At 35.5% G+C, this 26,516-nt stretch overlaps 1 protein-coding gene across 2 annotated transcripts in view; it reads left to right on the top strand.

Annotated features, from left to right (window-relative positions):
* LOC100367657 (serine/threonine-protein phosphatase 2A 56 kDa regulatory subunit epsilon isoform-like) overlaps nucleotides 1-26,516 on the top strand; it is a 62,598-nt gene that overhangs the window by 17,116 nt on the left and 18,966 nt on the right. For both annotated transcript variants that reach the window (XM_085492612.1, XM_085492613.1), the window contains exons 2-3: nucleotides 6,315-6,511; nucleotides 25,922-26,023. In XM_085492612.1, coding sequence (XP_085348738.1) covers nucleotides 6,315-6,511; nucleotides 25,922-26,023 — 299 coding nt within the window. The remainder of the gene's footprint in view (nucleotides 1-6,314; nucleotides 6,512-25,921; nucleotides 26,024-26,516) is intronic.

The raw sequence follows: 26,516 nt of genomic DNA, 5'->3' as shown, positions 1-26,516 counted from the left end.
GCAGGTGCCCAGAATTTGAGTATTCATCAATGTATGTGTATCAAATAAAGGCAGTTTGTGAGACAGTTGTATCAACCATCATTGCAAGTATGGGAAATATGTGATTGACTTTGGGTTGACAGTTGCAGTGTCCTCTTGATGAATGATAGTGTTGTCTTGAGGTATGATTTGTGTTATGTCTTACCTTTAACCACCAGAGTCATTGTTTTTTCTTTTCTCACTGTTCACTGAAAAGTAATTTCCCAAAAACATTTGTGAATATCTGTGCAAAAATAATTAGCCAATACCATAATATAGTGTCAAATATTACATTAATCATATGAGTGCATTGAGCAAAATTAAAGCGAGGGAGTCGTCACATGCGCACGCGTTAGATGACCATAGCATGTCATTGTTTAGAAACAAGCATCTACCCATGAGCCTTTGTGTTTTTAGCGTGTGTTATCATTACTTGGGACTCAATTCCTGCGTGTGCAGGTAACTACCCTCCTGCTTTAATAGAATTTCTAACGCAAATGACAAGGTGTTAACTAGAATTCCATGTTGTTATATATATGTCTAATCAGACAATTATTTGAAAACAATTAATGACATGCAAATCTATCTGTTTACTTGTATTACTTGAAACTCAATACTAATACCTGGAGAGATACAATTGCTGTATTACAATGTACAGTCAAACCTGTCTTAGCGGTCACCCTCAGAGAATGGTCACCTCTACGGAGCGGTCACCCTGCAGCAGTCCCGTGCAATTTGCCATGTAATTGACACTGCATAGAACGGCCACCTCCACAACGCGGCCAGCGGTCACCAAATATCTAGGTAACCGGCGGCCACTACTGTGTATAACGGCCAGTGTTTTGGTCCAAAGCAGTAAAAATGGGGAAGAGACGATAAAAATGCGTTAAATCAAGACGGTCTGTCGATTACTAGTATACAATGAACAGTTGCACTGACCGGCGACCGCCGTCAATCATGCAGTTCATTTCACACGTAGGGTACTTACACTAGCAGGGAACAGACTGTTTATTTCCTCTGACATGCCAGTTTGTTTCAATTGAGTAGCCCATTTGTAATTAGGTGTTTTAACACCTGAAAACAAAACCTGAACAGTGACGGGAATTATAAAAACAATGACCACGCTTTTACTGTTGACTGGCATTGTTCACGTGATAAATATGCTAATTTGGATTGTAAGTACGAACAAAACATCAATGTTTACATTAACATAACGATGTCTAGAGTGTAAAAAAAAATTAAAAATTACGTTGAATCAAGAATATGGCGAAAATTTTTAGGAAGGCACTGACGTTTACAGAGAAGGTTGAAGGTTGAAAGAAATGGCCGTAAAGAGGTATGCCTAAGGTACGACAGGGTCACGACCATACCAACGCTACTACGGCAGTGCTAAACAAGGCCGGGCAGTCTGTTTTATTTCCGTTGAGATGTCTACCACATGGGGGATTAGTTATTATTGGATGTTTAACACCTGAAAACAAAGCCTGACTTGTGACAGCGATCGCAAAGTTTTACGTTTGAAAGACATTGTTCACGTGATCATATGCTAATTTGGCTCACACGTAAGAACAAAACATGTGAACAAAGCGATATCTTCAAACTTCAATCACTTTATTATTTACTCTTTGGCTTACAACATCTACGTATAACATTGAATCAAGAATATGGCAAAAATTATTAGAAAGACGCTGACGTTAACTCAGAAGGTGGAAATGATAAACCGTTTCGAAGCAAGTGGTGGTTCCTTGGGATCGCGTAAATTGGCTGTCGAATATGGTGTTGGTCGCACCCAGATACAGAATGTGCTGAAAAGGAAGGCCGAAATTCTTGATGAATACGAAAATAATGCACCCGTGGATCGTAAACGAAAGGTTCGAAAGACCGGCAATGAAGAAATAAATCGTCTGACTTGGGAATGGTTCAAGGATGCCATGGCAAGAAAAATTCCAGTCAGCGGGCCTTTGATGCAAGAACGCGCTCTTTCCTTCGCAAGCGATCTCGGAGTTGACGACTTCAAAGCATCGAATGGCTGGTTGGACAGTTTTCGAAAGCGTCACAACGTTGTATTTAGTATCATGACTGGCGAAAGCGGTGACGTGAATAATGAAATTGTCGAAAAATGGAAAGATAAATTACCATCACTGCTAGATGGCTATGAACCCAGAGACACATTTATAACATGGATGAAACTGGACTTTTCTACCGGGCGACTATGAATAAAACTTTATTTGTGAAAGGCGAACAGTGTCGTGGTGGAAAGAAATCTAAAGAGAGACTGACAGTTATGTTATGTGCAAACATGGTAGGCGATAAAGAGAAGCCATTAGTTATCGGAAAATCCACCAAGCCACGCTGCTTTAAAAACATCAATCTAAAGAATTTACCTGTTGATTATTACGCTAATAAAAAGGCATGGATGAACTCGAAAATATTTGAGGACTGGCTTCGCAAATTTGATCGCAAGATGAGATGCCAAGGAAGAAAAATATTGCTCTTTGCCGATAATGCGCCATCACACCCAACGATCAACCTCAAGAACATTAAACTTCAATTTTTACCAGCCAACACTACGTCTAAATCACAACCGATGGATCAGGGGATTATTCAAACCACTAAGCTGAAATACAGAAAACGTCAGCTCCGTCACATCGTACGAAGAATGGACGAAGACAAGGCAAAGTATGGCAGTGAATTTTTGAAAGAAATTAACGTCCTGGATACAATCATGTGGATCAGCCAGTCGTGGAAAGAAGTTGAAGTCTCAACTATAGAAAAGTGCTTCAGTGCCTGTGGTTTCACCAGCAATGCAGAAATTACTGGTAAGTTATTTTTTCTTTTTATATTTTAATGTTTTTTTTTGTGTGTGTTGTTTTTTAAATTCCTGGACATTGTTCACTATGTTGGTTTATAAACTCAGGAGACAATAAGAAACAATGGTGATTCTTCAATAGAAATTGACTTGTGTTGTGTAATGCTATTTTGCATAAATTAAACAACAGAGTTTACCTGAAACAATAGAATATTTGCCTCACTTTTCCTGGACACAGGGAACTGATCAAATGTTTTCCAGAATCATTAACATGTTTAACCTCCATGGTAGAATGGAACACAGTTTCATATCAACATGACTGGTGCTATGAATATTTTTCCCCACTTGGCAGGTTTGTTTCATATTTCATTAATTCCCCCTGAATGTCGCCATTACATTTGTTTAATCTTTAATTTGAATTTTCTCTCTGCAGATGAATCCAGTAATGATGATAACACAGAGATAGCACAGTTGGATGAATTGTCCCATGAGTTGTTTGGATGCAGTTTAGATGAGATTGTCAATATAGAAAGAGACCTAGCAACATGCAACACAGACAATGTTAACTGGGAGCAATCAGCAGTTGATATTTTGAGCCAGATGGAAGAAGATGAGGCAGGTGCAGAAGATAGTGATGATGAGAACACCCCACCACCACCACCAAACCCAGAGAAACCATCCATCAATGATTACAGCCAGGCAGTCCAGTCAGTCTCTAACTTGAAAGATTTCATGTTGAGACAAGGATTGGATGACATGCTACTTGCTATAGCAGACATTGAAGATATTTTGGGCAAAAAATATGTGGAGAAAATATCATCTGCAAAACAAACTTCAGTTTTGGATTTTTTTGAACCTGCCAATGACAATGGACAATAAATGTACTTTATTACCTGTACGTGTATAGTGAGCCATTCAACTACAAATACATTTGTATTTTATTTACAAATATTTCATTTTGATCCTATTATTTATTTGGTTATCATTCTTTATTAATTTCTTCATTCATTAATGACATGTGTATGTAAATATATTATCCCAAGACTTAACACATTTATGTCAATAAAACAGTTTAAATTGTACAACTTTTTGTCTCTTGACACAGAATGCCCCGCCCACTTTGAAAGAAAGTAAAATATATCCAACCTCTACAGAAAGGCCACCTTTATATAGTGGTCACTTTAGCCTGGTCCCTTGGGTGACCACTATACACAGGTTTGACTGTAACTATATATTAAGTAATGCAAATCAGATCAGCTCTCATGACAATTAAAAATTTGCACGCTTAAAGTAAAAACAAATGAATTGGTATTCAAATGAACGGGTGCTATGAAATCTTGTATAACATGTATAAATTTAAAATGAAGAGGACATGAAAATTTGAAAAGTGAGTGTTCATCAAACAAATCCGCCGACTTGGCTCGTATCAAATTTTGAATAATTAGGTAGGCTTCATTAGAGAGACGACAGTTTCCTGTGCGATTCGATAGACTTACAGGCACCCTAAGCTACTGAAAATTCAATCACAGCCGAATCTACATAAATGTTTGGCTGTTTGCTAACAATTTTGGACCCAGATATCTTGCGAATAATGTAATTGTTGCATTTGGTATGCAGCTCATACTACTCCAAACAAAATATCTAATACTACAGCTATAAGTCCTACAATTATTGTATTCATCACACTGTGAATTTAGTGGCTCAAATTATCTTGTGCTTGATACTTTGTATTGATATTAATTCTCATTACATTGTCGCAGATGCCTAATAAATACAATTGCTACCCCTTTTGCTTGAATTCAGCATTTGTTATTTCAATATTAAGGTGGTTGGTTATTATTAAAACAGATTATTGGATTTCTCTGACATTTATATTATGGATTTATTTAAAGTTGATATAAATATAGAGTTGGGGGGTTATTATATATGGTGAAAAAAGGATATGTAGTTATGAGATGGGTACTTTTGGCTGTAAAAAAGTACGGCTCATTTTTGCCTCTTTTTAGGCAGTTTTCCTTCCAGCAAACATTTCATTCAGGGATAAAAACCTGAAAAATTGATGGACATATAAAAGTCAAAAATTATGTGACACAAAATGTTTTGATAAATTTATTGTCCGTATTTATTAGATTGAATACCAGCAATCTACCTTAAAGTGCTGACTCAATGAATATATGCATTTAAATATACAACACATGCAGTGTGCCTCTTTTTTGCCCCTTTTTAGGCAGTTTTCCTCCCAGCAAACATTTCATTCGGGGATAAAAACCTGAAAAATTGATGGACATATAAAAGTCAATAATTATGTGACACAAAATGTTTTGATAAATTTATTGTCCGTACTTATTAGATTGAATACCAGCAATCTACCTTAAAGTGCTGACTCAATGAATATATGCATTTAAATATACAACACACGCAGTGCGGCAAATATAAATAGTAACGTAGAACAGAAACTTTCACGACTTTATACAATTTACATTGTAACCTCAGAAACTAATTGTTCCTCAATCCATATTCAGTTTGACGTCATTACGTTTATTTCAAACTATGCTATAATGCATAAGCCTCCCTTGCAGTGTGGCGGCTTCTTTGTCATAATACCGTGTTTGACTCACGATCGTCTTTCACTCATTTAAAAATTTAGCTGATTATCTCACAAATTGTTCTTGGCAACACTACAGAGTGGAATTGCGTATCTAGGGAAAAAATGTTTTTTGTTAATGGGCACCCAGTTGGCGGCACGACACGAGCAACGGTTGGATTCGTGTATAAAGCTTGTACTGCTCAATTTAGAAATCGCCCATGTAAAAACTAGTCCTAGGTCTGACAAGACTTTCGTTTAGGGTTCTGTCTGTTCATATGTTCAATTTTTTTAAAAGATGATGCACAAAAGCAAGTCATAATAGGAGACATATGCATGTCAATTAATTTTTTTTGTTCTGTTGATTTTTGATTGACTGATTATTGACTGATTATCTCATTAATTGTTCTTGGCAACACCATAGAGTGGAATGAAGTATCTAGAAAAAAATGTTTTTGTTAAAGGGCACATTTTGTTAATGTTAGGAATATTGAGAATATTGTCTTTACTCAGTGGGTATCAGCTGAATACTTTCCAAATATTTAATTACAATCTACATTTTTCATAGTTTATAATTCACACAGTCACTCAAAACTGGACAGGGACTATGTCATTGACAGTTACTTGTTTATGTACCGGCAATGTTGTTAAATGATTTACAGTATACAAATCATCTTGCCTGCTTCTAAATTGACATTGTGTTTAATAATACACCCTCAAAACCTATTCCCCCAAAAATATATCAAAGTAGAAAACAAAACTTTATGGTTCTAATATTACCATCATTCATTAAAGTCATTCAAGTCATTAGCACAGAGAGCACCAATGGCAATGTGAAAATGGCAGAAGAAGAATTAAAAATATGTCTTACTAACCTCTTGTTTTCCATTGTAATTTCTCTAGATACTCCACCTACAGAGCAACAAGAACTTTTCCTCAAGAAACTTCAACAGTGTTGCGTGGTGTTTGACTTCATGGACGCTGTATCCGACCTCAAGGGCAAAGAAATCAAGAGAGCTAGTCTAAATGAACTAGTGGATTATATCACAGCTGGAAGGGGGGTTCTCAATGAACAGGTTTATCCAGATGTGGTCAAAATGGTAAGTGTCTTTACAAGTGTATATGTAGAAGGCTGTCTTGTTTCATATTTCATTTTAGTCATCTATTGTCAACAAAAAATTCTTCTGGTTTGTCAAGTGCATTTCATTCTCCTAGGATTATGGTGAGATTTGTGACGCATCAAGCAATCTATACTGCTTCTCTCTCCCTGTAGTCTTATTAGTTGATGCCCAAAACCGGATACACACACGTCACTGATTGGGATGGGAGAATGACTTTCATGGCAAGATGAATTTTGCATCTTTCACCTTCACCATCTTGTGTCATTATTACCTGATCTAACTAGTGCATACAATTTGAGCTTCAAAAATGTGTTAGATATTAAATTGGCACGTATGCATAGTTTCCCCATCATCGGTTATTACCGTATTGGCTTTCTTTCTTTCTAGGCACCACCAAACAATCACTGTATCAAATATTAGATTAAGGTTTCCAAACCAATTAGGATTTACAAACAAAACTGGTTACTTGGATTTCTGATTTTCTTACTTACATGATTAGAGCAAGGTATAATGCAATGGTTTTCCCACGACGAGTGTCAATGTTAATTATCCTGAGTGGCATTGGCGTTATTGATTATTATAGATTTATTTTATGAACGATAAAGAAAGGTGTGATATAAAATAATGATTGGATGGTAGTCTTAAAGTGGTCTTGAGAAAAAGTATTTGTTTTTTTCCCCCCATTGCTGTTAATGTTTTGTGGCTTGGTCCACATAGGTAGTCGTGTTAAAAAACCTGCCTTTTATGTGTAACTCATGACTTACTGAAAAGTGCAATTTTTAATGGCTAGTGTTTTCAATATACGAGTGTAGTTGGGAATCCCTAAGTACACATTTACATTAGCAAACTCAGATCAGGATAATATATAATGTCAGATTATATTATTATACTGAATAACTTACACGGCATACTAAAGTACATTGTAGAGAGGAGGTCGTTTATTGAATTACCCAAAGTGTTTTTCTCAGAAATTGAAAGAAATTAAATGCATTCTTAACTAGTGGTTTAGCGATTTGTTGCATTGAGTTGATGTTTAAGGTGATGAACCTGATTACCATGTACCTGATGGTAGGAGTACCCCATGCTGCATTTCTCGGGGGGAGTATTGAATGAGGTATCAAGGGGCTGGTAATTACTGTTGTAACAATGGCAGTGATTGATCAATACTTCTCAGCATACTGACAGTATGGATTTGTGCCTGAAAGTGAACATAAAATAAGTCTAATAATTATTTTAAAGGGGTCAGATTTTTTTCCTTGTTGTGTGTAGGTCTTTACATTGTGACCGATATTATTAGTCCCTGTTCGAACATAGTCCGAAAACGGGGACTTATGTTTTGACGTCCGTGCTTCCGTCCGTGCATGGGTGCATTCAGACTTGTATCTTAGAAATGCCGGGGCCGATCACAATCAAACTTCACACATACATCATAAATGATATTATACATATACACATCAATTTGTTTCACGATCTGATTCAAGATGGCCGAATGGCGACCATTTTTGTTCTAAAAATTATCAAAATCAAGCATTTTTCCGGCTGTTTACAGATGGATTTTGTTCAAACTTGGTATATACGTTGGACATTATTGGACCTTGATGCATATTATTTTGTTTTTCAGATCGGATTCAAAATGGCTGACTGGTGGCCATTTTTTTCAATGAATGTGGTTCTAGTGCCTAATCTCTGACTTGCTGTGACTGATTATGTTCAAATGTTAAATATTCATTATACTTCATGTCATCCTATTAAAAATGGCCGAATGGTGGCCATTTTTGTGCTAATTTCTGGCATTTGTGGAAGGATTTTTGTTCAAACTTGGTACATACATTAGATATTATGGGTTCCTGTTGCACATTATTTTATTTTTTAGAATGGATTCAGAATGGCCGACTAGTGGCCATTTTGTTTTAATGAATGGGCTTCTAGAGCCATATCTCTGACATGCTTTGACTAACTATGTTCAAATTTTTAGCTCCGCTGTCGACTTTGTCGAGCGGAGCTTATATGAGTGATTGTCCGTCGTCGTCCGTGTCAATGTTTTACTTTTTAGACTTCTTCTTGAAAACTACAAGCCTGAATGCTTCGATACTTGGTGTATATGTACCTTGGGTAAACTTCTCTTAGATTTGTTCATTTCTTGATATCTTCAATTCTCTAATTTTAGTGAATATTTTTGTTATTTTTGGTAAAAAGTGATATTTTCGACTTCTTGTTGAAAACCGTAAGTCCAATTGCTTTTTTATTACATGTATAGGTACTACATGTGGTTCTAATTCAGATTTGTCCATTTCATGATGATATCTTCAATTCTTTAATTTTGATGAATATTTTTGTAATTTTTGGTAAAAAGTGATATTTACAACTTCTTGTTGAAAACCACAAGTCCAATTGCTTTGATATTACACATATAGGTACCACATGTGGACCTCTCTCAGATTTGTTCATTTTGTAATGATATCTTTAATTCTCTAATTTTGGTGAATATTTTTGTCATTTTTGGTAAAAAGTTGTATATATTATCTAAAAAACGGAACCAGCGACTACGGCAATTTTCACGTGTTGACCTCTGCTAGCACGCAAGACTGATCGCGATGACATAGTCTGATTTTTCGACATTAAAAACTTGTCGACAAGGAAAAACATTTTATATAGGTAATTTATTTAAATAATGTTTTCAGTTCAGATAAATATAAATTTTATATGTATTATGTGTTTATTTTGGATAAGAACTGCGGTAGAATAAATGAACTTTCACCAAACATGCCGCTGTGTTTGTTTATTTATGCAAATTTTCACAGCTCTTCACAGACACCATCCGAAAAACCCGTTGTAAAAGAAAAGTACAAGGACAATTCGTATATAACTTTCAGTCTGAACGTACCTGAATTTCTAATTATTTTCATCAACAATTTATTTTTTCATGCAAAGATCAGATCAGAATCAACTTCCGTTTCAATCTATGAAATATCGGTCGTTTACGGCCACATTGGGATTTTGACAGTGCATTAACGGATGGCCTTTTACGGCCGAATTGGGTTATCTTTGGTCAGAAATAAGCAGCCGTATATGGCCGCATTGAGGCGCAAAGGGTTAATAGGGTATGTAATCAGATCCTAATCCAACACTGATTCATACCACCAGATCCATATCCAACCCTGATTTCTACCACCAGATCCATATCCAACCCTGATTCAACCACCAGATTCATATTCAACCCTGATTCTTACCACTAGGTCCATATCCTGATTTAATCACCAAATCCAAGACTAACCCTGATGTGCAACTCTGATTTATACCACCAGATCCATATTCAACCCTGATTCAACCACCAGATCCATATTCAACCCTGATTCAACCACCAGATTCATATTCAACCCTGATTCAACTAAGAGATCCATATTCAACCCTGTTTCATACCACCAGGTCCATATTCAACCCTGATTCTTAGCACCAGGTCCATATTCAACCCTGATTCTTACCACCAGGTCCATATTCAATCCTGATTCATACCACCAGATGCATATCCAACCCTGATTCATACCACCAGATCCATATCCAACCCGATTCATACCATCAGATCCATATTCAACCCTGATTCAACTACCAGATGCATATCCAACCCTGATTCAACCACCAGATCCATATTCAACCCTGATTCAACCACCAGATTCATATCCAACATTGATTCATACCACCAGATCCATATTCAACCCTGATTCATACCACTAGGTCCCTATTCAACCCTGATTCATACCACCAGATCCATATCCAACACTGATTCATACCACCAGATCCATATCCAACACTGATTCATACCACCAGATGCATATTCAACCCTTGGTCCCTTAGTTGTAGTTCATTAGCAACCCTGACTGTTACTACTACCACTGCTAGTTTCTGTGTACCAGTTGACCTCAGCCAAAGCAGTCTGCCTATGTATTTGCACTCCAATAACCCCAACAAAACATGGTTTTTTGCTCTACTTACACATTGACTTCAATAGATTTCTTTATGTGACCAACTTTAACAAGATTTGAAGGATTTAAATAGTTTTCCTGATTTACTACTAGTATATGGACTTCATGGTAATTCAACAAAGAATTACACTGCAAGACTACCAGCTTATTTATTCAATCTATGGACCAGTACATTCATATGTTTCTGCATCTGGTGTTGACGGTGTTAATGCTCTCATAACCTAGTTTTAATGGAAATAGCTCCCATGAATAACAGTCGTTGTAATGTTATATACTGAAGATCAATGTGTGTGACGTCCATCAAGGATTCCAGCTTTTTACCTTGTATTGGCTTTGATTGATTTTTCTTCTTCTTTGGAATGTACCCTGCAGGTGTATAGAATGTTTTCATTGATGTCTCGTTACAATATTTTCAATCCTGTTGCTGCTGTCTTATCACCATTCTATTTTTCTCTTGTATGGGCTTTTATTTTAACGATGTATCTAGAAGAGGTAGTCAATTTTAATAATGTTCGATCTATTCTGCTTTACATTAGGTAAGCAGGTTCATCCGAGTAAGAGGTTGAGGATTACATACTTCGGTTGTCGATAGATGTAACAAAAACAAATTAGCACATAATTTTTTTTTTTTAAATCTACACGGAAGATTATAAAAAAAAATTGAAAAAAAAACAACTTATTTGTGTTAAATTGTTTGTGGTTAAGATAGCTTCTCTGATTTATTTTTTTAAAAACATTTATTATTTATGAATAACAATGTAAACCTCAGGTAAGTTTAATTTCAGTCTCGCATGCAGAATTTATATGCTCAGGTAAAAAGATATATCATAAAAATTGCCTGTTACATAGGTTTCTCATGTCTAATCAGCTTGGAACTTTAAGATGTACATATATAATAATAAATACATAATGTTACTTACGCATGTCTAGTTTCTCAAATGTCAAAACATGGCTAATAACCATCATCTTCGGTAATTCATTTGAAAAGAAATAAGTCGGTAAGTAATTAAGCATTTATAATATATTCAAGACAAGATGGACTTGCATATTTAATGATAGCTACTTTATATATTTGAGTTCTAACAAATATTAACTTCGTTTTTTGATGGATTTATAAATAATTAGACTTATAGATTGAATTAAATAAAGGAAGCTGGGAGTCAACGATAAAAAAAATAAACTCTTCTTGTAATCGGAGAATTAATATTATATAGGTAAGATTTGCTTTTCTGTTCTGTAGATGTAAAATGGCAAACATTAGATCAGTGTAATGAAAGTTGGCCTCTGACCTTTTATAATGTCTAAGGTTGTCGAGGTCACATGGTAATCACTGTAGATGAATGCTTCATGTATAAGTAAATGTTATGTATTGCCTCCAGAAATATTTGGGATTATTCTGCTCTGTTTTTTTCTTTACCTGTATCTTCATACAAGAGGGAAAATGTTCAGCCTTCTTGTTGACTATTTTTATCTTGTGTTTACAATAGAACATATAGAAAACAACTTGTGATTTTTAAGATCTAGGGGGGAAAAAAAAAAAATGCTGATTTGTAAAAAAACAATTTGGGTGTTTTGTATGGAATTTACTATCACTGATTTTTGTCTAGTTGATTGTAAAATATAGTCAGTTTTCAAATCTTTGCTACCATTGAGCAGAGCTACTGCTGAGGAATAGACAATCTGGTGTGATTTGGTCTGTCCTTTAGTGCCTAGGTATATTATTAAGTGATGGTTTTACGAGTTATTAGCGCCACTGTCATCTATGTGAAGCAGGGTTGACTGCCTGATGTCGCCATCAAAACGGTTAACCCAATTGCTTTGGTATACGATATGTAGGTACTTTGGATAGGCTTCAGTCACCGGCTCTTCAGTGTTTTCCATGAGGGGTTTAAGCAGGGCGCATTTCCCCTCTATAATTTGTTCATGCCCCTCTTCATTTCATAGCACCCCTCTATTTATCTTGAGCGCTCCTTTTTTTTTGGTGAACAGCTATTTCATCCAGTCCCCAGAAGATGACATAGTTACTGAGAGACCGAATAAATTGACAGGCGATAAAACAAAGAACTAGAAAAATTCTAGGAACTTAAATTATTGATGCAGACTGTCATTTACAATGACTTGTTAACCTGGCATAGTGTCGGCTGCTAGGGGGCGTTGGTTAATGATGTCACTAATGAACATGAGCCATATCACTATTGTATACATGTATACCTATCCAACAGTAATGATCATTTTGAAAGTATATATACGGGGTGGCAAAACTGAACAACCTGAGTAGTAGCAAGTGTGATACAGTATTTATTTCACCCAACCTCCTCCTCGCTTCTGCTTTTCGATCGGTTAAATAAAGAGCTCCATGCATGGACCGAGTGAGTGAGTGAAAAAAAATATTTCCAAGCCTAAAATTAAAAAAACATTATACCTTTTCATGTATTTGTATATGTAATCCTGTCTTTCGATAATAATTGTTGATTGTTTAAAATGCTTATCGGCCATGTACTGGTAATAATTTGTACAAAATGTCTATCGCCTTTTCTCCATACTGAGTTTAGGACAGCATCGGTACCAACGTCTGTCATTCAACACAATCAGCCAAGACAGGCAAACATTGACCTTAATTCATAGGAATCATGTTCAGTGATTTGAGGGTTGAAAAGCAAAATAATGTATATTTTTTATTATATGTATGTGTGTGTATAAATATACATGTATATTTATTTTTTATCGGCAAAGTATAAAAGAACTAGAGTTGTCCCGATGAAACAGTCAATTTCAACTATCCATTTCTTACCTTGAAATGAACAAAATCAAAATTTGAAGAACATCAGGGAATATATTAATACCCAGCTTTATGAGTCCTTGTTCGCAATCCGAAAACAGGGACTTGTGGATTGACCTCTGTGCGCCTATGCGTCCCCCTGGACCTACATGTATATCTTAGACATGCCTGGATTAATTACATTCAAACTTCACATAATATTATACATATGCACATCAGTTTGCTTCCCAATCTGATTCAAGATGGCCGAATGCTGGTTATTTTTGTACTGAAAAATCATCAAAATTAAGTTTTTCTCAGCTGTTTACAGATGCATTTTGTTGAAACTTAGTACATACATTGGAGCTTATAGTATTACTGATTGTCCTTCGGTGGCCGTCGTCATCGCCAACTTTACATTTTCTACTTCTTCTTAAAAACCACAAACTGTATAGCTGTGAAACTTTCTAGGAAGTTATCTCGGGTGATTCTCTCTCAGATTTGTTCATTTCGTGTGGATATGTTCAATTGTCTTATTTATAGCAAATATTTTTGTCATTTTTGGTCAAAAATTCTATATTCGACTTCTTCTTGCAAATTGCTAGCCCATATGGTTTGATACTTGGTATGTAGATACCTTGGGCGGACCTCTCTCAGATTTGTTCATTTCGTGATGATATCTTCATTTCTCTAATTTTGATGAATATTTTTGTAATTTTTGGTGAAAAATTATAATTTAGACTCTTCCTTGAAAACTGCTTGTCTGATTGCTTTGATATTGTATATGTAGGTACATCAGGTGGACCTCTGTCAGATTTGTTGATTTTGTGACAATATCTTCAATAATTTTTGGTCAAAAACGTTATTTTCACCTTCTTCTTGAAAACTGCTAATCTGATTGCTTTGTAACTTTATTTGTAGTACCTTGGGTGAATCTCTGTCAGATTTGGTAATTTCATGACGATATCTTCAAACCTCTAATTTTAGTGAATATTTTCAACTTCTTGTTGAAAACCTCCAACCTGATTGCTCTGTAAATAATAACAGCGGAGCTATATCTGTTGACAGGCTGCTAGTTTTTCAGATCAGATTCAAAATGACTGACTGGTGGCCATTTTGCTTTAATAAATGCAGTTCTAGAGCCATATCTCTGACATGCTCGACTGATGTTTAAATTTGATATATATATACACAATGTATATTGACGATCTGATTAAAAATGCCCGACCGGTGGCCATTTTGTTTTAATTAATGATGTTCCAGAGCAATATCTCTCAATATGGACACGTACTCGTACTATATTACTTTAAACAAAACTATATAACTTAGATTTGATGACTAATGGAGACTGTGCCATGTATGCCTTGTTTTATTTGAAGTTTACAGACATTTGTTCTGGCAAGCCAGACCTCTGCTTCCATTTAACCGTATATATACGGCTATCAAAACTGAACACAGAGGACAACCCTAAAGTAATGCATAAGCCTCTTTGGATGCACCTTGGGGGTTGATTCACAGTAATAATTCTTGTCAACCTGCGATGGACTAAATTTAGAATAATTTCTCCCTCTAAAGATCTATTTTTACACCGATAATGAATGGGGACGGAGAGTCACCAAGTACGTAACTACTGTCCCGGAATGTCATGAAATCATCAATCTTATCGACTGTCTCCCAAATGAAACACTGCGAGAGAAAAAACTACCTCTCGCATGGGTTTTGCGGCGCATGAAAACAGCTGCTCTGTGTCCAGCACTAACATCTTTTAGACGTTTTTTTTATATGAAACCATTAAATTCATCGTCTTGGGTTTCAGTAACTTTAAGGTTTATCCAGATCAGTCTTACTATTGCCATGCATAATTCTGTTTCTACATATTATACTGCAACTGTTATTTAATTGCTACATAAAAATACATACTTGAATGCAGATTGTAAATTTTTTCTCTCGGGCACAGATTTGTCTGCAACTGTTAGCTATAATGTGCAGCATTTAATGATATCTTATTTTTAGTTATTTTTTATTACTTTTAGAAGGTTATGAGAACTTTATTCATGGATTGTGTCATGAGACTCATTCTATCTGATTCCTGCATCTTTAAGAGATTTTCCATGACATGCTAATTCTCTCTTGTTCAAGGTGCAGTTGCTAATCACTATAAGTCTTCACCCTGGTATTTTTTTAGTCATTCTAATTTACTCAATACATTTAGTTTACATTTAGTGTGTGATATTACTAATGATAGCGCTGCATATACATTATGGCAGGCCAGATGAAAAGCTGCATTGCCTAGACACTTTCTCTGTTGATATGACTTTTGAAAAAAACTTTACTGATGTAAAGCTGCATGGCCCGAACGCCCTTGTTCTACAGATGCAATATTTAAAATAAACTCAATTGATGAGAAGATGCATAGGATAGACAAGTACCTGTGTGTCTGTGTTACCAACAGTCAACCAAGAAAGCTGCTATCCAATGAACCTACCATTTTGAGCATTTGAAAATATTTTTACTGCTTCAGTATCAAAGCATACACTCTTGAATAAGCATATTTCAATTCAATATAGTTGCTGTTTAAATTATATTTAAATATAAAAATCATGTCTGTTGCTCATTAGAGTCAGGTTTTTCAGAAAGCAAAGAATAGAGCAGTTGTCAACTGTACGATTCTGTTAGTATAGCCACTCAGGATATTTGTACATTATTTATACCCTTAACTCTTTGTACCAGCTGACTCTGAGATAAACTTGTCTATTTCTAGCAATGAAGTGGAATAATGGATCTACATATCTGTAAAATGCTGAGGCAGAGCACTCGGTGAAAATAAAAACTTACCATTTGTATCAAAATTGATTTTGTTTACATTATTAAGTTTCTATGATATTGATGTCTGGCAACATTTATTGATTGAGCGATAATCACGAATATTTTGACATTTTTAATGCAGTCAACTACTGATTGTTCTATTTTTCGTATCTACTGTCGTAATAAATCACTAAACAACGTCATTTTGACGTAGCTATGCACTTTCCATGGGTTGGCAAGTATTGCATTAGTCAGCGGGGCAATTATAGATAAATACATCGTGGTATCTAATCTCCTACTACACGGTTGCGTCATTATAATGTAATAGTTGCATGAATTATGTGATGCACTTTGCAGAGTAATCAGCCAGCCTAACAAGATTTAGAAGAAGGAGAAAAAAAAATGGACAAAAAACATGCCAGGGGAAAAGTTTATGATGCGTGAACTGTGAGTGGTCGTTGAGGTGGCAAATGGTTATTAAACTCGTTGCCATGGTGACCATGTCGTTGTTAGATTTGATCTACCGGTCTTGCATTGATCAAAACAGTACTTGTACATTTTTGTCTGCTGAAGACTATTATCACAACTCTGACCCACTTATTTGCATACTGATTGATTTGACAGGTATTTCTGTCAGCTCTATGAGAGTTGGTGTTGATAAAGCTAAGCTGTCTTGCGGGTCGAAAGAGTGTCATGTATGCTTTTAATTATGTATTGTTTGTTTGCATATTACTTAGCTAATTAGCATTTATCGTAAATTAAATTATCACAGTCATGTCAGGTGTGGGTCCCATGCGACATGTACAACGTATGTTAAATACATTATTGACTCGAAATTTAAACGTATGTTGCATGACTGGCGCTATTGAAATTATTCAAAATGCAGTAAAAATGTCTGTATATTTGTGCTTTTCAGTCCTGTTGTCTCTTTTATTACCGTGTATCATTCTTTGTTTATGCACTGAGTTTCAATTGCTTTTCCACGTGGTGAAATCAATCAGTGATCTTTTTTTCCCTCATCAAAAACAATCTGATTCCCTACTATTTTTGGCTCTGTGATCGCCATCAAGGCGTAAATCAGTCTGTGATTGTCAGTAACAATGCATAGTTGGCATGATAAACTGTAATGGGTTTCTTGTGTTGAAACTAATCTTTCAATTGTAATCAGTTGTAATTGTAACTAATATTTCACTGTATCTGGCTTTATCAGATTCACCATGTCAAATGCAAGATGTTTAGTTTTCATTTCATTTCTTCAGTGTGTGTGTTGTGCCACTTTGTCTGCTTTAGGGAAGAGTAGGAAATCAAACGGGCGGTTCACCGCGGTAATCACCGCGGCTCTCCGCGGTACACCGGGGAGAGCCGCGGACTGCTTATAATTAGGGGTCTCTACCGCAGTGGCCACCGATACCGGTTGCAACCGCGGTCGTAGGAAAGGTGTGAAATACGTACTTAACAGTTTCCTTTGTGATTCCATGAGTCTTTGTTTCAAATAGCTGTTTTTAAATCGAGCAGGTTACGAGCATCGCTGGCATGGAAATACTAAGCATATAGTAATATTATCGGCCCACGTATTTTATTAATATAAAAATCCATAAGTCCAATGCTGTATACGAATTGTTGTTGCGTGTTGTATTTTATGCATGTATTTATCACCAATTCCAAGAGTAAAAGTCGTATCTTTCAAAGGTACGAGTATTATGACTCGTCCATACATTTCACTTACGTTTGTTACACTTGAATAAAGTCTACCACATGAAAAGAATGTTATTTACGAAGTTCTAAATAGCCGAGCCTTCCTGATTCGAGCCTCTTGTTGATTTGACAACGGTGGGTATCATTAATGTTTATTCTTTGCCTGTATCGCATTCCAGACAAAAAGTTCAAGATCGGTAAACAAGAAATGGACGAACTAAAATGTCTCCTGTGTTTCACGTGCGACATGATTATTAAAAAAACAGAGTTAAGCGGTCATGTACGTTCTATAAATCTAACCTTGCACACATAATCTTGTATTGACGTGTTTTTTTTTTGGTCAAAAACGACGTTGCCTTTCAGTTAACTCTTCGCGAGAGTTTACCGATTTTTTGAACAAATGTTAAGTAACTATATCGTTTTGCGTCAAACTGGGTGGCCCGAATTTAAATGTCAGTGCGTGAACTCATTGAGGTCATTGCCCATTGCCGCACGTAATTCAAACACGTGGTTATTAGAGTTCAGTCGAAATGTATGTGAATAATGCGATCGAAGTGCGCTGCGAGTTTATTATAGAAAAAATTAACATTACGCATGATATTGTATGTTATTGTATGGTTAATATTACATATTCACTTTATTTCGAATAAAATAATTCACCGATGAGTCACAAGTATTTAAAATATTTTCTCGACTTTTCGTTAGACACCTGACTCCGGGACCTGACTATCTTTTTCAATGATTTACTAGTGAATGCGCCCATGTTTATATTTGTGTAATAATTACGAATGCAACGCATTATCAAGTCGGTAATATTGAAATATTCACAGACCCAATAGCCCGGGTTAGTGTCCCAACAATAATAAAAATAACTTAGTTTGCGTAATTATTATAAAAGTAATACATTGCAAAGTTGAAATATTTAGAGCCCGTCCAATACTGTAAACATATTTGCATTATTAGAAAAGCAGCACACTAAGTAAACGATGTTGAAATATTCAAAGCCAATACAGAGTTGTATACAAGTTGTGTTATTACAGTACCGTCGGATATGAGAAAAAATTTACGAGATCGAAGCGCGGACCAAGAAAGAAAAGGGTTGCTAAGGTAACGCGCCAGTTCAGCGCGTGACTTGGGGGTCAAACTTCAGTCAACACACACTTGATGTCAGCATCGCCGCGTAGCTAGTTTCGCAACGTACTTGAAGTTCAATTGTGCCCCAAAATGATGTCGACGATCACTCAATTGTCGCAACGCATGTTGTACCAAGTCCATGATACACCCCATTTTGACTTTGGCTTGCTTTTTCTTCTTAGTGCATGTTCTTGTTCACGTAAATGCGACCCCTCACCAATGTATTAAAACACTTTGAATTTATACTTATTCGTGATTATATTTGGTATACGCGAAACATTAATCTTTCTAAACATTTTCTGAGACCATGCATGATATATATTCACAAAATAATGCAATCTTATTTTATATTATGTTGATCTCTACGTCTTTCTGGATCGTTTTGTGATTTTATTCCAAAGCTCAGGCAAATAAAATAATGTGAACTATTATAGACTAGTTTCCTAGCTTTTGGCTCAGCCAAATTGGTTTAATTTTTCATTAGAACTTTGTGATCCTTTTAATTTCCCAGTTCTTTGTGTTCATTAATGGTCTTGACAATAAGTGTGAATTGCTGTGCGAGCCCACCGCACACGACCGCGGTAAACCGGGGTCATGGAATCTATGCATAAATTTGCATAAAATGCGGTCGACCGGCGAGCACCCACCACCACCGCGGTAATGACCGCGGTGCACCGCCCGTTTGATTTCCTACTCTTCCCTTATGCCTATGTTACAAATATTCTAATCTTGGTACCCAGGTTGAAGGGAAATATTTTTATACAGTAATGGTAATCAGTAATTTACGAGTAGGCCGAAAAGCAGCGTAATATTTATTGCTTGTTATAAATCAGTACTTCAAAGTGGCACTGTTGTCAGAACTGTACACTCTACTGTTCTGTTCTCTAGTTGGTTTTTACATCAGGCACACTACGCACCATATGCTGTTCATTCAAATACGGTAAACAAATATTGCTTGTCGCCATAACTAGTATGTTGTTATAACAACAACAAAACTTGCATTTGTAAGTAAATGCACAAATGCCTTTTAACATATCTCTGAAAATTGGCTGCTATTACCATAACCACGTTCATGTTGCATTCACGTTAGTCGGGACCCACCTGGGACAAAATCTGCCTGTGCTGAAATCTAGTTCTCATTCGTCAATCTGATATGTGACATGGCAGACGATATGCATATGATAATAATTACTTTATTGAAATCATATCCATTTGCTGTTATGGTATTTATTATGAGTCATTGTGCACATGAACAGCAAAGAAGGATTCCAAGAACAGTTATTTTCTCATCTCGATGTAGCATTACAAGAACAAACTGGTTGTTGCAGCACATAAATATGCGTCGCCAAACAATGTTCAGCATTCATTTCATTCATTACTACAGCATCCGACCATATCTAGCTTCACTTCCCTCCATCGCCATTTCATACTTATATGAATTGGTATATGATCTCTTAAACTCACTATTTTGGTTCATTCCTTGAGTTCAGGTAGCAAATCTTTGAACGTTCCGAGTTTCAGTCCTGATTCTCTAATGGGACTGAGATAAAGTTTTCTTCGGCACATGTCGACTCGGTCCTGTCTCACGGCAATCAGTTTTTCAAGTTTTTAACGCAAAATTTTGTGTGCCATTTTTCTGTTTCCAGGTGATCTATCAATCTATCGCAGCATTACTTTACTCTGCCAAATAGATATTAGGGCGCGTACCTCTTTGTCAAGCCGGAAATTGTGTGAAATTACGAACGATGTTGTCTCTGCCATAATTGAAATGAGAGGTTACTTGAAGAAGACGATTGAGGGCGTGATTTGGGCTCCGATAGTTGGTCTCAACCCTCTCGGAGTTCAACCCAAGGGGTTATTGGAGCCGAGCTTGGCTCGAACGCCGAATACACAGCTATTTTTGCTCAAGCCGTAGGGCTCCAATAAAACACTGTTGTGTGAACGTAGTATACATGTAGGAGTATATCCATCCATTTGTATGGGGTTGTGCAATTCATAGAGTAAATTTGACATCAAAGACTATACATTTAATAAATAAGGATGAGCTGCTTTGCATAAGTATTCTGATCAATTTTTATTCAGAGTTGGCCATGTTTTTACAATGTGATCCAAATTGCTGACCATTTTGTTGCAAGTATTAAATGTGTTAATGTCCTTTATTCGACCAAGACCGATTGGATTTCATTTCAAATTGGCAAGAAAGTCAGATTAGGTTGATAATTTGCATGGAATAATCAGGTTTTATGTTTGGTTTGTTCTGTTTTATCCCTAGGGCCACTGCTTAAGGTGATTGCCAAGCATTGATTTAGCTGATCGTGCATCCAACCAGCTTGTCAATAGTCATTGCATTTTGCGATCCTCACTAGAAGCTAATCTACAGGCATCTGAGGGGATGACCTAAAATGTGTATTATATTGGACAGTTGTGTTTGTAAACCAGCACTGTACTAAATTATGTCGATTATTTCGTGAATGATGTCTGTTACACAGGTCCAGATTTGAACGCGATTTCCATTGATGATGTGGTACGAGGAATTTAGTATCAATACAGAGTGTGAAGCAGATTTTAATCAATTTGTTCTTAATGTTAAACATGCAATTTGCTTTGCCATGCATGTACTAATGACTAAGAAATTTTTAGTTCATTTGTGATGAATAGTATCTGCTTAGATTCGCCCACATAAGTGGCGCTTGGCTTGAAATGACGCCACATTTACAAGAAGTGTGATTTATCTTCCTGTGGTGTGGTATGTGAAATTTGTGTAAATTTTAGTATGAATTTGACAACATGGTAAAATGTTTGGCAGCTGTGGTAGTAATAGTAAATAGGTTTGGGAAGGAAAAGGAAAAATTAGTCATCGTGAGGTTTTTGAAGACGTCTCATCAATTTTAATGACTGTGGTCTGATTATAAACTGTCTTTTTTTTTTTTAACAATGCAGATTTAAAATGTGTGGCTTCAAGAAATTTTGAAAAAGATGAGTAAAAACCAAATTTTCTACCACTTTTCACAAAATCTTGTCAAGTAATTGAATATGAATAAAAGGCTTCAGCCAACAATTACTTGGAATGAAATTATCGAGTTGGAATATTTTTTGTATCTGCACTCTTCTTAACGTATCTCAAGGCAATTCTGTAGCATCATGTTTCTTGCGTTATTCGCTTGTCTCAATTTTATAATATAAGCCTGTTCTTGTTGAGCATTTAATGGAGGAAAATAGGAATGATACCTTTTTTTCATCTCATTGCCTCAAATTCAGTGTCTGCTGAAGATAGTAATTTGTTGCCATAGAAAAGAATTGTTTTCGTTAATGTAGGTTAAAATCTATGATTTATTATTGAAATTTGTAAAACCAATGAATAAAATGCAGTGTTTCCATGGCAACAAACCATGTCCAGGTTTTATATATTTCCTAAAACAAACTGCTAGTTATACAAATAATTGTGACCTTTCCTTGTAAAAAAAGAAAGAAAGAAGAAATATCCAATTTTCTGCAGCCTTTTGCATTTTAATATTAGAATAATTGTATTCATAAATTCAATTTATTTATGATTGTTTCATTCTGATTTATTATTTGATTATCCTAGTTTTTGAGTATTAAATCTGTGTTCAGACCTGATAACTAAGTGGCATGGCTTGCTGTGGCATAATGCATTTGTGTGTATGGTTGCTATGTGTCCACTATAAGACTGTTGTGAAACCTAACAGCAGGGCTAGCAAGGAGTGGTACCAATTACTATTTATCTATATTATTATACATATGACGTGCACCACCCATTAGAAAAAAAAAAGTCAAACTGGGTCATGCCATCAAAACCCCTTTTGCTTTTTAGCCTTTTCACCATTCATTTCTACGTTTCTGCAAGGTGTACTCTTTTCAAACCACTATTTGCGCATATACATAGAAATTGGGGGATTATATTTAGAATTTGTGTGGGCTATTCAGATGTTAGTTTCATTCATATTTAGGATGTCTGGTAGAGCAGGGTGAAATGCCAAAAAGAATAAGCAATTATATTCCTAGAACATTGGTGGATTACTGTAATTTCTCTTGGTTTTCAGCAGTATATTATGTAGTATATCTGAATGCTGTGAAATAATTTTACAAGGATAAATTTTCGCTGAAAAGACTTTTTGGGTATTTTGTATAGAATTATCACTCCTTCAGAGAAAATAAAGTATTTTACAGTAGTTAAGGAGGGTGTGTTAACATAGGATGTGTATGTCCTACTGTTTCAGTTAAGTAAAAAAATACAATAGAATTGGGGGCTGGTACATAGGTGTGCGTTGTCTTTGCTGTTGATCTAGTGTACACCTGTCTTTCTTGATGTTCATTTCTTTGTTCAGTCATAGGTGTTCCTGAATAGTCTTGTGTGGTTATAACCTTGACCCAACTGCCCAGCTCTAATTTGATCGGCTACTTCTTAAACTCAAACATGCGCAATTTAGTTTTGAAAGTGGATTTACATTGTACATCTCTACATTACAGGGGCAGAGCAGAGTAGAGTAGAGTAGAGTAGAGTAGGTGTTGGTGTTGGATGGGGCATAGATGGTGGTAGGAAAATACGCCTAATAATGTGCACCAGTGATGTAAGGTGATATATATATTGAATAGAATAGAATTTGATACAAAATGAAATACATGCAATATAACATCTTACGACAATTACAAAAACAGACAGACAAAAATTTGATATATGAACACTGGTATTATTATAATGGTGTGATGCATTAAATGTCAAATTCCTAGGGAATATCATTCTATATAGTCCTTTAATGTCACCACCATATTGTTCTGAACATGCGCAACTTAGCTGGCACTGTTTTGGTGTTCGGGACAATATGGTGGTGACAGTAGAATTCACATAGTGGTTCTAATAACATTTTGATTGGGAAACTAGATTCATAAATGCAGAAGGTAGAAAAAACAAAAAATGATTACCATATTTGTTATACGGTGTATTGTGATGTCAGAGGTAATTAATTAAATTTGCGTGTTTCAATTTGAATTCTTGGTCCGTGGAGCTGTGTACATAATTGCAAATTAGTTTTGCATGTTACGATAAACCATTCAAATTTATTTACAATTGGTTTCACAATTGATTGCAGCATTGGTAAATTAAATTATTATGTTTCAAGTAATCAGTGATGTACTGGGGAAAGGGAAACCAATAATGTTTTCCATGTTGGTCTTGGTTTAACAAAAAACAAATAAATTTAAAGATATAATGTAGGGATAACTTTAAATATTTTTTAGTATATTTTTTTGATATTTTATTTTGGTTAAAATAATATTTTAGATGCAATAATAAAAATGTACTATTGCTTGCGTGTTTAGAACACCTGCATGTAGATAAAAATCCGGGGTGCATGCTCATTTGCATTTTACATTGATCAAATGTATACTGTACGTTTACGGCCAAAACAGTTTTATTAGCTCCGCTGTCGACTTTGTCGAGCGGAGCTTATCATATGAGTGATTGTCCGTCGTCGTCCGTGTCAATGTTTTACTTTTTCGACTTCTTCTTGAAAACTACAAGCCTGAATGCTTTGATACTTGGTGTATATGTACCTTGGGTAGACCTCTCTCAGATTTGTTCATTTCATTATCATATCTTCAATTCTCTAATTTTGGTGAATATTTTTGTCATTTTTGGTAAAAAGTGATATTTTCGACTTTTTGTTAAAAACCGCAAGTCCAATTGCTTTGATATTACATGTATAGGTACTACATGTGGACCTCTCTCAGATTTATTCATGGTGAAAAATGATATTTTTGAATTCTTGTTGAAAACAGCAAGTCCCATTGCATTGATACTATTATGCATATTGTTCATTTTCTAATGATATCTTCTGTTCTTTAATTGAAATGTGCATTGCTAACAGCGGAGCTATCTCAGCCGAGAGGCTGCTTGTTTCAGGATAAATCATACATTTTGATTTTAATCAAGATGAAGTTTCAGATAAAATTTAAAAATGACCCAAAACACTTAGTTATCCATATTGCCTAATGAATGCTCTTAGCAGACACATGTTGTAATACAAACATATGGAATATAAAAATAACTGCCAAAGAGGTGAATAACCTTATATTGTTAGTGTGGGATATTTATAGAATATTTATATAGACTAATATTTGGCAGGTTGATGAAATTTGTGTTGGAAATTATGAATAAAGTTGCAATTTTAAAACTTAATACTTGTATATTTGATGCAAATAGTATTAAATATACATGTATATCTGATACAGCTGACTGATATCTAGATCCTGGAACTGGATATCTGATGTTGGATGTTTGGTCAGTATGACAGTGTGTGGTGAATACTTAATTATGCTATGTACTTGTTTCATATGGGGGATAATTCAGCATTTGGGTGTATTTTACTATTCTTGTCAATTGAATTCTGATGTAGTAGATGGGTCAGCTTTTGCTTCTTGGCAACGTGTGGCAACATACACAAGATCAGCAGTCTCTACATGTTACAATAAAGTTAACTACATGTATTCAATCATTCCATACAAATATGTACATGCATTGCAATTCGTCTCGGGCTTATAGCTTTTAAAGATGCATTGAAGAGACGCACATGCAGATCACCCTACGAGTTTTGTAAACAGCTTTCATTTTCCAAGAGACAAACTCGTGAAAATTGTGAAATTATGTTGCAGTGCACTATTCATTTTCTGTTCTTGAAATTATTCATGAACGCCCTTAAGTTGTATCATATTGTGAAAGTTTAAAGCAGCGAATGTTTAGCTGTTTAGATATTTTAGTATTCTTTATATTCTATTGTATTGTATTCCCTCCAGATCAAACTTACAATAAGGAGAACATCATGGCAGAGCTGTTGTTGGAAGTGTGTTTATTTTTATGTAGCTATGTATGTGACAAACATTTGTTTTGTTAATTTTAGGATCTTATCTTCTAATGACTTTTAATGACATTTGTGGAATTTCGATCACTAATGTTTACTGTGACTTAAGACCATGTCCAATATTATTTCCTTTTCTCCATAGATTGCTTGTAATATTTTTCGGACACTGCCCCCAAGTGATAACCCCGACTTTGATCCTGAGGAAGATGACCCTACGTTAGAAGCTTCATGGCCACATTTACAGGTTAGTCACGTGACCTGTTTTGAAATAATTCTTGTGAGAGAGAGAGAAGGTAAAATATTTGAAAAATTGCCCTAGACTTATGTATGTTATTTGGAAACAAAATTGCCTGGTGTATTCTCCAAGACAGTCTGTAACACGACACATCATTGGATGAAAAGTGCAAAAAAATTTGTAAAATGAAACTAATCGCATTCTAGTGCTTTCAGGTATGTACCACAGACTAAGCTAAAGCTTCCATTCTGAAATGACCTTTTCATCGTGTTGGATATGTGAATTTGACTGACATGTTCATAGATCTACAAAAATCCATACTACCGTAAAAACTCCAAAATTTCGACCGGTTTTAAATAATTTTGTGTTGGAAATGCGGCGTGTTTTTAGAGTCAAAATTAAGGTGCATTTTTGGGCGGTCAAATTTTTCAGAATAGAAATCAGCAAATGAAAAAAATGGGGATGATAGACAGTGTGCTTCGTTAGTTTTTAAAAAATGTAA

Source organism: Saccoglossus kowalevskii, chromosome 2 (genome assembly GCF_978046115.1).
Source record: "Saccoglossus kowalevskii chromosome 2, keSacKowa6.1, whole genome shotgun sequence".
In the NCBI taxonomy this organism is placed as follows: Eukaryota; Metazoa; Hemichordata; class Enteropneusta; family Harrimaniidae; genus Saccoglossus; species Saccoglossus kowalevskii.
The sequence above is the reverse complement of the archived record's forward strand: the minus strand, read 5'-3'. Positions and strand labels throughout refer to the sequence as shown.